The sequence below is a fragment of the Ursus arctos genome, unplaced genomic scaffold (assembly GCF_023065955.2).
Source record: "Ursus arctos isolate Adak ecotype North America unplaced genomic scaffold, UrsArc2.0 scaffold_9, whole genome shotgun sequence".
In the NCBI taxonomy this organism is placed as follows: Eukaryota; Metazoa; Chordata; class Mammalia; order Carnivora; family Ursidae; genus Ursus; species Ursus arctos.
In genome coordinates, this window is record NW_026623111.1 from 77757228 (window position 1) to 77770515 (window position 13288).

The following is a 13288-nucleotide window of genomic DNA, read 5'->3' on the forward strand; positions in this document are numbered from 1 at the left end:
GTAGAACAGGATACCTGCAAACCAATGGATGCATTAATAGGTGTTTACTTTATTAGGAGAAAAAAACAAGTTGTTACTGCAAAACAGCGTGGAAAGAACAGTCTTTTCAATAAACAGTGCTGGGAATATGGGAAAAAATACAAGTGAAGACATATATACGCCTCTGCTTCGTACTGTATAAAAGAAGTTTAGATAGATAACCTAAATGGGAAAGTAAAAACCAGAAAGCGTACCTTAAAAATATAAGATAGGAGAATATCGTCGGGGCCTTGGAGTTATAGAGAGTTTTCTTAGGTCACAAAAATCTCTGACCATAAAGGAAAAGATTGATAAATTTGGCTAAAACTTCCTATGAAAATGAAAGAAAGACACTAAAAAACACCATTGAGAGTGAAAAGCAAGACAGTGTGTGAGAGAAGATACTTACAATCAACAGAATGTGTACAATTTATAAAAACTCCCACAAATCATTAAGAAAAATGTAGAAAGCCCAGTGGGAAAATGCATAAAAGATTTAAATAGGCACTTGACAAAAAAAAAAAAAAAATCCAAATGGCTAATAAACACGTGAAAATACGCTTAATTCATTAATAATTAAGATGCAAAATAAAACACTATATACCCACCGGAAAGTCTAATAATACCAAATGTTGATGAGGGTGTGGAGCAGTGGAAACTCATTAAGTTGCTGGTGGGTGTGTAGATTGGTGCAATTTGGAAAATAGGTTCAAGATTGTATTCTGTATGATCCACCAATTTTCCTCTTAGAATATACCCAGAAGCATGTACATGTGCACCAGGAGCAATTACAGAAATGTTCTTAGCTTTATCTATAATAAATGAAAAATTAGAAACAACTCCTATCCATTAACAGAATAAATGGTATATACTCTTAAAATGGAAAAAATTATACTTGTGAAAAGGAATGAAGACAACTCTAACAGCGTAGATAAATCTTACAAATATTGATAGAAAAAAGGCCAACAGTAAAAATATGTATTGTAAGATTCCATTTATTTAAAAATTCCAAAAAAGGTAAAATTAAACTGTAGTTTTCAGGAATGCTTATTTATTTGGTAAAATCATAAGGAAAAGTATGAACGTGAGTACCATAAAAATCAGGGTAGTGATTTGAGAGGAATGGAGGGAGGAATATGTGATAGGAAAAGGGAATGCACAGAGGGCTCCCTGGGATGCTGGCAATGAATTTCTTGATCTAGGTGGAAGTTACATGGTTATTTGCTTCAGAGTAATTGATTAAGCTAATACGTATATTATGCACTTTTCTGCATTTGTGGCATTTTTTTCACCATTTACGAAAGATTTTAAAATATATATATGTACATAAATGTATAGGTATGTATTTATATGTAATACATATGTATGTATACTTACCTGTATAAGCAAATGGTGGTTGTAACAATAGATGTCCTTGAGCAGAACTGTGTCGATAAATGTGTGCTGGGCTGTCTGCTTTGGCAGACTGCCTTGCTGACCCTCCTTCATAAGGCTACTTAAAGCCTCCCACATGTATATGTGATTACAGTCGGACTGTGAGAGGAGAGATCTGTAAATTTTAATCTTGACACATTTTAAATTTTCTCAATGCTTTAGAACTTATTCTTTGGGCAGAAAATTTGGTGGTTTGGCCAAGCGAAATTTTTATTGTGACCTTCAGTCAGTTTTATACCAGAGAATTACCTGTAACCTTTCTTGGAATATGTGTTTTTCTTATATCTGTTTTCTCCTTTACCACCTTCACTTCTGTTTATAATTGTGCAGTGCATTGAATGATACCTTTGAAAACTTATTTCTGTACTATCTTTAGTGTTCATCCTTGGTTTTCCTTGTATGCAAAGGAGACATTAAAATTGGGATTTGTATAATTCAAGGCTTTTAGGAATTTTAAGGCTTTTTCTCATGGCTTTCAGTTCTAGTCACCACACATTTCTAGCCCTAGCATTCTGTAACCAAGGAAACGCCCTACTTTCAGCATGGCACAGTGCAAGTGTACCTTTTAAAAAAATATTCCAGGTTGAGTGTTCTGTGTATTCTGAGATAATATTCTGAGGTAATACTCTAAAGAATATCAGTGGTCCTGGTGTTGGAGGGGGGGACCTAAATTTTTATATCTTAAGATTGCCTAGAAGAAATGTCAAGTATAAAAAAAGGTCTTTTGTTTTTCCTAAATAACCTAAAGCTGCCATTGCTGTAGATGTATACATATAGAGCTTAGGGAAACCAATGACTAAAATAAAATCCAACTAAAAAATAAGATTTAAATTTAATAATTTCTGTATAGCAAATGTTTCAAAGATCAGTTGATCTGCTTTTATCTTAAGTGCTATAAAATAGACCCAAAGCGCTTAGGTAGACAAGTTCAGGTTAAAATACAAAGATGAAAGAGGTATAGTATCTGCTGTAATGGGGGAGACAGATATGGATATGAATATAAAATCTGCAGTGAAATAAATTCTATAATAAATATTTAAGTTATTAAGGGTTACAAACAAATGATTTGATAAGAGGAGAGCTTGCTCTGAAGAGAATTTTTAACAATATAATTGGATGTAAATTTTGTTAAAATACCCCCACATTGCTGGTTATCCATCAGAAAGCTCAAAAGTTATTTTTTTCTTTCAACTTTTAGTATGGAAAATTTAAAACCTATGCAAGATGTAGAGGGACTATAGTATAATGAACCACTGTGTATCCATCATCCAGGAAAACTTCAAATTAATGAAAACCTGAAGCCCTTTTAAAAAACATGAGTTTTAAAGTTCAGAAGGTTGTAGATTTTTTAACTGCCTCTGAAAAAAACACATCTGTACAAATATGAATCCAAATATGCTTAAGGTATAGTTTGAAATTTACTAATAGCGCTCTACTTTTCAATAACTTTCTATTCAAACACCATTAGTGGATATATTTTAACTCTATATAACAGGCATATGTGTTTTATTTTAAAAGGTGTGGGTGTTTATAGTATTTTAAACATGAGCATGATATCTAAAATAACAGTGGAGTGCTATTACTTTCCTTCAAAATTGAGAATCAATTTGTTTAGGTGCTGCCAGACATTGTAAAGAGTGACCTAATTTCAAGTAAAAAAATGAAATAAAAGTATATAAGCTGCACTGTCAGTTCGTTTTGAAACTCAAATCTTTGAAGGTGTATTATCTAAATCATGCATTTTCTTTATTATAATTTTTCATAAAGGATTGCTTATAACAGAACTTTTATTTCATCTCAAGTTTTGGTTATTTTGCTCACATATCCTTTAGATGCTATTAAGCTACAGCTGGTTGAAGCAGGCCTGGTAGAATGTCTACTAGAGATCGTTCAGCAGAAAGTGGATAGTGACAAAGAGGATGATATTGCTGAACTCAAAACTGCTTCAGATCTAATGGTTTTACTACTTCTTGGAGGTGAGTTATAATTTAAGTCAATCGAAGAACATGATTGTCAGATTTTAAAAAATATATTGTCTCTTTTGTGAGCACTATATATATTAGGCATTTTCTCACTTTCCTGCCTCATTTAATCCAGTTGATGTGATGATTTTGAAACCTTAAATCCGTCGTGGAGTGAACTAGAGATAATGAACCTGGAAAAGAGGAGTCTTCATTATCTTCCAATATTTGAAGAGTTGTCGTAGGACAGCCGTGGCACCGAAAGACTGAAAGCTAGAGTGTTGTTTGAGACTTAGACTAGAAAAATCCTAAACTCTTTTTCCAGTCTACTAAAAGCTTATTATAAAAAGAGTCATTGCTTTTCCTTCTGTGAATTATCGTTTGTGAAGTCTGTAGTTATCCAGTTGGATATTCACGTGGGAATATGGATTTGTTACTCTTAATTCTTATCCTCTTATCTGTTTCATTTACCTCCAGATGAATCCATGCAGAAATTATTTGAAGGAGGAAAAGGTAATGTGTTTCAAAGGGTGCTGTCCTGGATTCCATCAAATAACCACCAGCTGCAGCTTGCTGGGGCATTGGCAATTGCAAATTTTGCCAGGAACGGTAAGGATGTTATCTCATCCTCTTTAAATCGGATGTTCTCTTTTTTTTTTTTATTTTTACTTTGCCATTACATGTAGTAAAACTGGAACAGTTCAGAAGTATATGTAGTGTACCGCTACCTTAATTTTTTTAGACACATGAAATACTTAGCGATTTTTTTTCTTTTTTTCTTTTTTTTTTTTTTTTTTTTTTTTTTTTTTTTTTTTTTTTTTTTTTTTTTTTAATGTAAGCTCTACTTCCCAGCATGGAGCTTGAACTCCCTACCCTGAGACCAAGATTCTCATGCTCTACTAACTGAACCAGCCAGGCCCCTCTGCTCAGTGATTTTTCTAGCAAATTACATATTTTGTGCAATTTAACTAAGTTCTGGTAAAGATAATGAACAGTGATCATGTTAGAGTATTCTGCACTTTATAGATCAATAAATTTGAGTCCCATTCTAATATGTATCTTATCTGGAAGGATATGCTCTCTTGCCTGGTGATTTTTGTTTAATAATCTGAGTATTCTTTGTAGGGTTATTGTGCCTTAATTTATACTTTTATGCCTATAAAACTTAAGTGTGAGTAATCCTCTGGTTTAGGATAGAATATTTGGTTTAATAACATTTCCAAGGCACCAGACCTTCATGTTCATTTCTGAAGTCTGGAACTCCCGCTATTCAGTCTAGAAACTCATTCTTATACTGTGACTAGGAAATATGGGTTATTTTTTGGTTTTCGTTTGGTGTTATTCCCCTGTGAGCTGTGTAACTGTATAATGGATGTTTTATTACATTTTTATTCCCTTATTTTTGAGGATGATCCTTCACTCCTTAATGATGTAATTAAGAATAGTAAAATATTGGTAACTATTGAAGCTAAATAGTGGAATAGTGGTTCATTATAATATTCTCTCTGCTTTATAAATGTTTCAAAAATTCTGATATTGAAAAACAATTTAAACATCAACCATGACAGCACTCTATATTTTGTTGTCACTGTAACATTGGCCGAACTCAGGCATAATTCACTATAGGTGAAAAGTGTTCGTAGACATTTTAACCATACGATTTCTACTTACTCATCTTCTAATATATTATTAGGCTGTATGCTAGAGATTTTTCTTGTCGTGACTTCTATAGAAAGAAATCTATAAATCTGATGGGAGAAAGAGTTGGAATTCATTTTATTTTCTTGTAGCTCCATTTTCTCTAATGTAGATAATGGATAGGCATCACTATTATAAAATATTTATAGATATTTGTAAAGAAGAAAGAAAAAAATGCTTTTGTTTCATTCAGATGGAAACTGTATCCACATGGTAGATAATGGAATTGTAGAAAAACTTATGGATTTACTGGACAGACATGTAGAAGATGGAAATGTAACTGTACAGCATGCAGCATTAAGTGCCCTCAGAAATCTGGCCATTCCAGGTAGGACTTAAGAATCGCAGGCAACTCTGTAAGAAATAAGATCTGTTGTTTGGGAGGTATTTATTTTACGTGATTTGTGGACCTATCCTGACCTGTCTATAAGCAGACATAATTCTTAAAAATAGCCTTAACGTGTCTTTGGATTAAAGGCGTCCTGAGCCATGAAATCACATTATCATGGGAAATAACACAGGAGATAGTTAAAGCTATTATTCTGCTTTCTAAAAATAAATTTCTGATTAGGTGAAATAGTATAACTGTATGAAGATACACTATAAGAAATCAATTTGGTTCATATAATAGATTAATAGTTTATTAATATTGTCTAGAACATCTATATTAACACAGTTGGGTCAAGGACAGAGGTAAAAAGAAACATTTACTAAAGTTGAGGAATTATGCTGTTTTGTAAATAAGACAACAACAACGTCAGATTTCCTTTACAGGTTGTTTAAGTATTTTGAGGGTAGGTTTAAAAAGCCAGTATATATGATTTTGTATGTTATGCTCCTATAGATGAACAGGATAATTATGCCCCACCCCCAGTCCTATTAAAATAAAGTAAGATTGTTTTTAAATAGAAAAATAAAACATGGGATCTTAAAAATAGTAAGACAGTAAATATGTATTGAATTGAATGGCTACCATCAAGAATGCTAGCACCATTTTAACCATGGTCTCTCTCTCTCTCTCTAGTTGTAAATAAAGCAAAGATGTTATCAGCTGGAGTCACAGAGGCAGTTTTGAAATTCCTTAAGTCTGAAATGCCTCCGGTTCAATTCAAACTTCTGGGAACATTAAGAATGTTAATAGATGCACAAGGTAAAAGAAATGTTTTCGCAAGGTACATTTTTGGTATGATAGTGTGCCTTAGTTGAAAAGGACTTGTTTTTAGCTTTCAGAATTATGTAATCGTAAAGATAAATGGCAAATAAAAAGCAAAGAGAGATTGGTTTTAGAGCTCCATTCATGAATTTCCATGCTTGTTTTAATTAACTTTAAATGGAAATTATATTGCATCTCTATTGGACATATAATCCTGGTTTTATATTGATTTATTAGCAGTTCTGAAGGGTTTTTATGTTTTAGCATTTTATACACATTTTTTTTAAAAAGATTTTATTTATTTGACAGAGGGTGAGAGAGCACAAGCAGGGGGAGCAGCAGAGGGAGAGGAAAAAGCAGGCTCCCCACTGAGCAGGGAGCTCGGTGCAGGGCTTGATCCCAGGACCCTGGGATCATGACCTGAGCTGAAGGCAGACACTTAACCAGCTGAGCCACCCAGGCACCCGGTTTCATACCCATTTTTACCTTGTCTTGGAAATCGTGTTTCAGTACACTGACAGTCAAAATTTTTAAAAATTTATTTTGCAGAGAGATCATTTTTCTGTTTATAGAAAAAATGAAAACTACTCCTTGGAATGAATTGTGTTTATTTACTTATTTCTACATTCTAAACCTTTCTCTGTATTGATTTCTCAGAGTCCTTCTAATACCCTTTGTTACAGTTTGCCACAGTACTAACAGACTACCAGGTTGAGCCATAGAGTATAACATTGTTTTGTATGAAAGTCCACAATGTTGTAGAAAAAGCTAAAATAGTCCATCAGATATGGAGTATTTGCAGTTCTTGCTTAATAAAACCATTGTGTTATGTCATATATATATGTAAATATATATATAAAATTTTTTTTCACACTCCTACATCTTTACCAGTTTTTCAGTTGGTTGCCTATCAGTGATTGTTTCCTTTGTGGTTTGACTTCTTTCCTATAGCAGAAGCTGCTGAACAACTGGGAAAGAATGTTAAATTAGTGGAGCGTTTGGTAGAATGGTGTGAAGCCAAAGATCACGCTGGTGTGATGGGGGAGTCCAACAGACTGCTGTCTGCCCTTATACGACACAGTAAATCAAAAGTAAGTTCCAGAAAAAAACGTTCACTAAAAAACATACAAGTGGTCTTTTGGAAACTCCATATCATAGATCCTATATCATAAGCTTGCATTTTACATATTTATATATAAATACATTACAGATAGACCTCAGAGATGTCATAGTTTCTGTTCCAGACCACTGTGATAAAGCAAAAATTGCAAAAAAAAGTGAGTCAAATGAATTTTTTGGTTTCCTAATGCATATAAAAGTTGTATTTACACTATACTGTAGTCTGTTAAGTGTGCAATAGCATTATGTTTAATTTGTATATTTAATTAAAAAATACTTTATTGCTAAAAAATGCTAACCATTTTCAGTGAGCTTTCAGTGAGTTATCATCATTGATTGCAGATCACCGTAACAAATATAATAATGGAAAAGTTTGAAATTTTGTGAGAATTACCAAAATGTGTTGCAGACATGAAGTGAGCAAATGCTGTTGGGAAAATGGCGCTGACAGACTTACTTGACACAGGGTTGCACAAACCCTCAATTTGTAAAAAAACGCAGTATCTGCGAAACACGGTAAAGTGAAGCACAATAAAATGAGGGATGTCTGTGATCCACAATGCTGAAAAAGTAATTGAAGATTGAGCTTTTGTATTTCTGTTCCATGATAGTTAAGAGTAAGGCTTTGAAATTAAACAGGTGAGTTCAGATTTTATCTCCACTATTTACTTGGTCATCAGGTCTTTCACATCTCAGTATCTGGTATATTAAACCTGGGATATTACCTACCTGAAAGTGTTGTGAGAATGATTCAGTGAGATCACATAGTAAGCACTCAGTAAGATGCTGGTGTTACTATTTTTACCGCTGCCCTCAGTGTCCGACATCTTCTGTAGACCAGGCACTGACCAAGCTAGCTAGTGCTAGTAAGAAATTAAATGATATCAAGATAGTGTGTGATGCTCTAAAAACTCACAAAGTCGGATGGAATCCATTCTCAGAGCAGTGTCCAGCCTCGTGTGTGTCTGACATGTGGCTGCTGACCTCCGTTTGATGAGTGAGTGAATACATGAATGAGCAAGTGAACTATTTTAAAGATCACAGTGGTGGGAATCCAGGACAGCGGGTTAGCAGCTGATTTAGTATCTGTATTATGTACCTTTTATTTTTATATAACCTGTTTTCTAAAGTGAGCCTTTTGGCCATTTCACTTATGTCCATGGGAAAATGCATCACCACTTCTTTTTTTTTTTTTTTTTAAGATTTTATTTATTTATGTGATAGACAGCCAGCGAGAGAGGGAACACAGCAGGGGAGTGGGAGAGGAAGAAGCAGGCTCCCAGTGGAGGAGCCCAATGTGGAACTCGATCCCGGAACGCTGGGATCACGCCCTGAGCCAAAGGCAGATGCTTAACGACTGCGCTACCCAGGCGCCCTATGCATCACCACTTCTTAACCAAATCTGGGAGCCAAAGCTGTTCAGTTCCTATATTAAATTGAGATTTGAGGGTTTTGAGGCTTTTCTGTTAATATTTATCACAGATTTCCTTGTCCCTCATCTAAACCCCCCACTCCCCCCACCAAAAAAAAAAAAAAAAGCTTTCAGGTACCCATTAAGCATCCATCATCATGTAGGTGTTTTGAAAAGATAAGGGAAACAGGGCATTCCACCTTTCTAGGGGTGTGTGTATGTGTAACAAAAAGCATGAATGATAATTGTAACTTCATGGTCACGTTATAACTATGTTTACAGTTCAGTACTGTAGGGTGGGGGGTTTTTTTGTTTTGTTTTGTTTTTGCATATCTTCCCTACAATTAAGTGTATACTGCTGCTAAGCAGCAATAGGAACCTTGATTTGCATACTTTAATGATCAGAACGTAAGGTGTGTTCCTTGTGTGAGCTCCAGATTAGAACTCTTAAATTATTTTTAAATTTCACATTGAAGTGGAATCCGTGATATCTTTTGAGAATCGAAGCATTTCTCAGAATATGTTCCATTGAATAATAACCCTAAAAAATACTCCACAAAGAGAAAAGGTTGTATGATCAGATTAGTTAGGGAAGTAGTTCATTCCCTTTCCTTCCCTTGGAATTCACAGCACACATTAGTACTACTCTAAAAAAATTTCCTTAACTCTCTTTAACCTACTGATTCCCAAACCATCGGACAGTGGGTTTTTGCAGGTTGCATGTATTAAATATGTTCCACTGGACATACTTCAGAAAATGCTGCTCTGGAATAAGCTTTTAAACACTAGGTACAAGTTAGTCACATTCCTGCAGGTCCTTAACCAACTGTTGTGAATTACAGTTCTCTCCCTGTGTTATTTTTAAACTTTGAAGATCCTACTCCTTTTAAAGAAGTCACCCTGGATTCTGTCTCAGAATCCAACCCTCTGGAAGCTTGCACTGACTCACGGGGTTTCACACTCGCTTAGTCATCTTAGCCATATACGGTGTATTCCTGCGCTTATGCCAAGAGGTAAATTCACATCTTCCCTCGAAAGAGTGCCCGAGGCTAGGACACTTGAGCAACTAGCTGACCCTTCTGATTGTAGATATCAGAAACAGAAAAATATGGTTTGCTTCTACACCAGGACTATAAAAATTCACTCCTGTCAAAGGCGTTCTTCTTTATCCTTTAAGAGTAAAACATTCAATTATCAAGCTAAAAACTCAAATTTATTTAGTTATCATACGTCTAACATTTAATTCCTATACTGAGAAGTAGTCTTTGATGATACAAAGTTGAAAAAGAAAATTTTTGTTAGGTGATTCAGTGGCTATGTTACAAATTAATTATCTTAAATTTAATCCTATTTCAGAACATTACATTGAAATCAGTATTATACAGTTTTCAACAAAGTTTGGATCATCCCAACTAACGGCAAATTGACCATAAAAGTTAAATATGTGAGGCTAACATAGGTAATTTGCCTTGGTTGTATATATACCAAAATTTAGCTATCCATAAGGAAACTCCTGAAGAAATAGGATTGCAAAATAATACATCATTTACTTTGTAAAGCATTATGAAATATATCCAAAATTTTTGGAGGTTTTGCAGATACACCAAGGGTTTGGAAGGATTACCCAGAAAAACGTCTTCCTGTGTATTTTTACAGTTTAATAAGTGAAATGGTTTCAGAGAAGTTAAACTCCGGATTAATTTTAGATGTGTATTGGTTACAATTATTTGTAATTCTCCAAATGAACCTTGGTCTGTGGAGTGGTACTAATATCCTTTTTTTTTTTAATACCTTGAAGTTTAAAATACAACTTTAAAATGCATTCATAGAGCCTCTGCAGAGCACACTGTGACTAGCTGTGATGGCACTATGATGAATTGAGCACATATACTTGTGCGTAGACCACAAATGGTTAGGAACAAGGAACTGATAGTCAATCTGCCTGGATGTGAATCTTGGCTTTTTACCACTTAATCACTGACTTTGGATAGATTTCATAACTTAATCTGAGCTTTAGTTTCTTCATATATTAACTAGAGATAATACCTAGTTAATGAGATTTTCTGTGAGGATAAGAATATGCTAATACCTATAAACTACCCAGTATAATGTCCAGTGTGTAGTTGTTGCTCCATAGAGGGTAGATGGAGGGGCTCCTGAGTGGCTCAGTCAGTTAAGTGTCTGGCTCTTGATTTTGGCTCGGGCCATGATCTCAGGGTTGTGAGATCAAGGCCCATGTCGGGCTCTGAGATTCTCTCTCTCTCCCTCGCTCAAATAAACATAAAATAAAATAAACACAAAATAAGTGAGATGGTAAAGGAGGTATGCTTGAACTTATAGGGAGCTACTCGCTTCTGATACACAGCTTCCTCCTTCATTCATTACCTGCCCCTCCTTCTAGAGTGGACTCTCCAGGTGAATCACAAAATAAAGGATGAAATGATAGTCCAAGAACCTTCATTAGGTGACTGCATATGTATCTATGAACCTCTTGTGGTCTTCTTTACTCTAAGCTCCTTTGTGATTTTTATAAAATTCTTCACTAATTTTAAGTTTCAGATAAAGTGCCCACCAAGTAAGCAGTATATTGGGAGGCTTTCTTTTTGTTAGAAAAGGCTTTAAAAGACAGTTTCTCACTTACTAAAAGAGGTTAATGGGAAAAGGCTTGTTAAATGCTAGAATACAGCCACCATAAAAACTCAGCACTAGGACTCCATCAATTTAGAATGTTTGATCTCTAAATGCATTTGGGCTCAAAGCAAAGATACTATCTATAAATAGTTTTCTTAAGCATTTATATAAGGTAGAAGCATAGAGGAAACCCTTTTTCAAATATTTTAGCAAATTAATTTGAAAAATATTTCTAATTACAGTTAGTTTTATACTGTCGAAGCTCATGCAGACAGGCTACTTAACATCCAGCACTTAAATTACTGAAAGTAGTGAGAACAAAGAAAATTACTTTAAAAAATTCTGTAATTGAGACTTTCCACCAAATCATATTTAATCCAAGAGTTTTTAGGAAACGAAACTGAGATAACAAAAATGAACACTAGAAATAAATGTGACCATTTTAAAAAATCTAACTTTTGCCTTCTATTCTTATATGTGCTTTTCATGTAATAACTTTGTAAGTATCAAAAAACCTATGATAGCACATTATCCCAGCATTATAGATAGTCACTGAGATGCAGAGAGACGCTATAATTTGCTTAGTCAATGTTGGCACTGGGTTTTTTTCAATTTGGAGCCCATTGTCTCCTCTGCCATTGAAGAGGACAGAGCTGTAGGTCCCATGAGAAATGAGAGGGACACTTTTAAGTTCTGCTCAAGTCCCTTGACGTGTAATCCAGTTTTGCCAGATCTGACAAAGGGGTAAAAGCTTGAAAGAAAGAAAGAAAAGAAAGGAAGAAAAACAAAAAAACTTTACCTCAGTCATCTGGAGAACAACTACCTGGTGCTATAATAATAATTTGAAAAGAAGAACTTTTTGTTTTTATTCCAAATCTTTTTTTGATCCTGTGGTAAGTCAACATTTAGGGCAGTCACACTTTTATTTTTTTGACTGGTTGCTTCTGGGACTCTCTATTCCTTGCCATGAACTGCAATGGTCTTTTTCACTTAGGTAATTTAAGTTGTCATCTTTTGATGAATTTATTTAAAGCCAAAAGCTTTTTCCTTTTCTTCCGTAAAGAAAAAAATTATGGTTAAATGTAATGATTCATACAGGACACTGTCAGAAAATCACTCAATTTAAAAATGAATTGACTGACTATAATGCAGTTTCTTTGTATTTAAAACTAAAGTTTATAACTGTGATATTTATTTATTACAGGATGTAATTAAAACCATTGTACAGAGTGGTGGCATCAAGCATCTAGTTACCATGGCAACTAGTGAACATGTAATAATGCAGAATGAAGCCCTTGTTGCTTTGGCACTAATAGCAGCTTTAGAGTTGGGTAAGTACCCCAGTGTCAAACTTATTTTCTCCTATTTTTATCTTGGATGAAATGAAGCACATATTGGAATAGAAGTCGACAAAGCCTTGACTAGAAGGATTTTGCCAGCATGTGTCTGCACCTATAGTAAGTATATAGGAAATCACATTCTATAGATTGCCACCTCAGCTTTTGCCCTCGGTAACATTTTTAGGTCAGTGCTTGACTCTTTTTAGAGTTCGAGTCTTAAATGTTATTTCAAGTTATAGGCAGTTGGTAAACACAGAGAATATTTTGAGCAGGCTTCACAGAGAAATGAAACTATGTTTAGAATACAATAGCAAGTTTAGAGTCTGCTACCCTTCTAGTGACCCAGACCTTCTCTTCCATCTCTACTACTGAATCTCTTGCTTATCCCCTCCTATCACCATGGCTTCTATTGCTCTATAGTATTGCCCTCAATCTAAATTCTCACCTTCTGTGTCATTCTTCTGTGTGTTTTACATTCAAAATTCCCCAAAAGCAGAGTTTAATAATTCAGTTGGTGTCTTTC

The 13288-nt window shown here is 34.5% G+C and overlaps 1 protein-coding gene across 8 annotated transcripts in view; it reads left to right on the forward strand.

Moving 5' to 3' along the window:
- Positions 1-13288, forward strand: part of RAP1GDS1 (Rap1 GTPase-GDP dissociation stimulator 1) — a 146731-nt gene that overhangs the window by 123818 nt on the left and 9625 nt on the right. For 5 of the 8 annotated variants that reach the window (XM_026509688.4, XM_026509686.4, XM_026509685.4 and 2 more), the window contains 6 exons: positions 3285-3428; positions 3891-4022; positions 5305-5439; positions 6136-6261; positions 7216-7355; positions 12630-12756. In XM_026509688.4, coding sequence (XP_026365473.1) covers positions 3285-3428; positions 3891-4022; positions 5305-5439; positions 6136-6261; positions 7216-7355; positions 12630-12756 — 804 coding nt within the window. The remainder of the gene's footprint in view (positions 1-3284; positions 3429-3890; positions 4023-5304; positions 5440-6135; positions 6262-7215; positions 7356-12629; positions 12757-13288) is intronic. The other 3 variants (XM_026509687.4, XM_048211869.2, XM_048211871.2) reach the window with 1 other exon arrangement.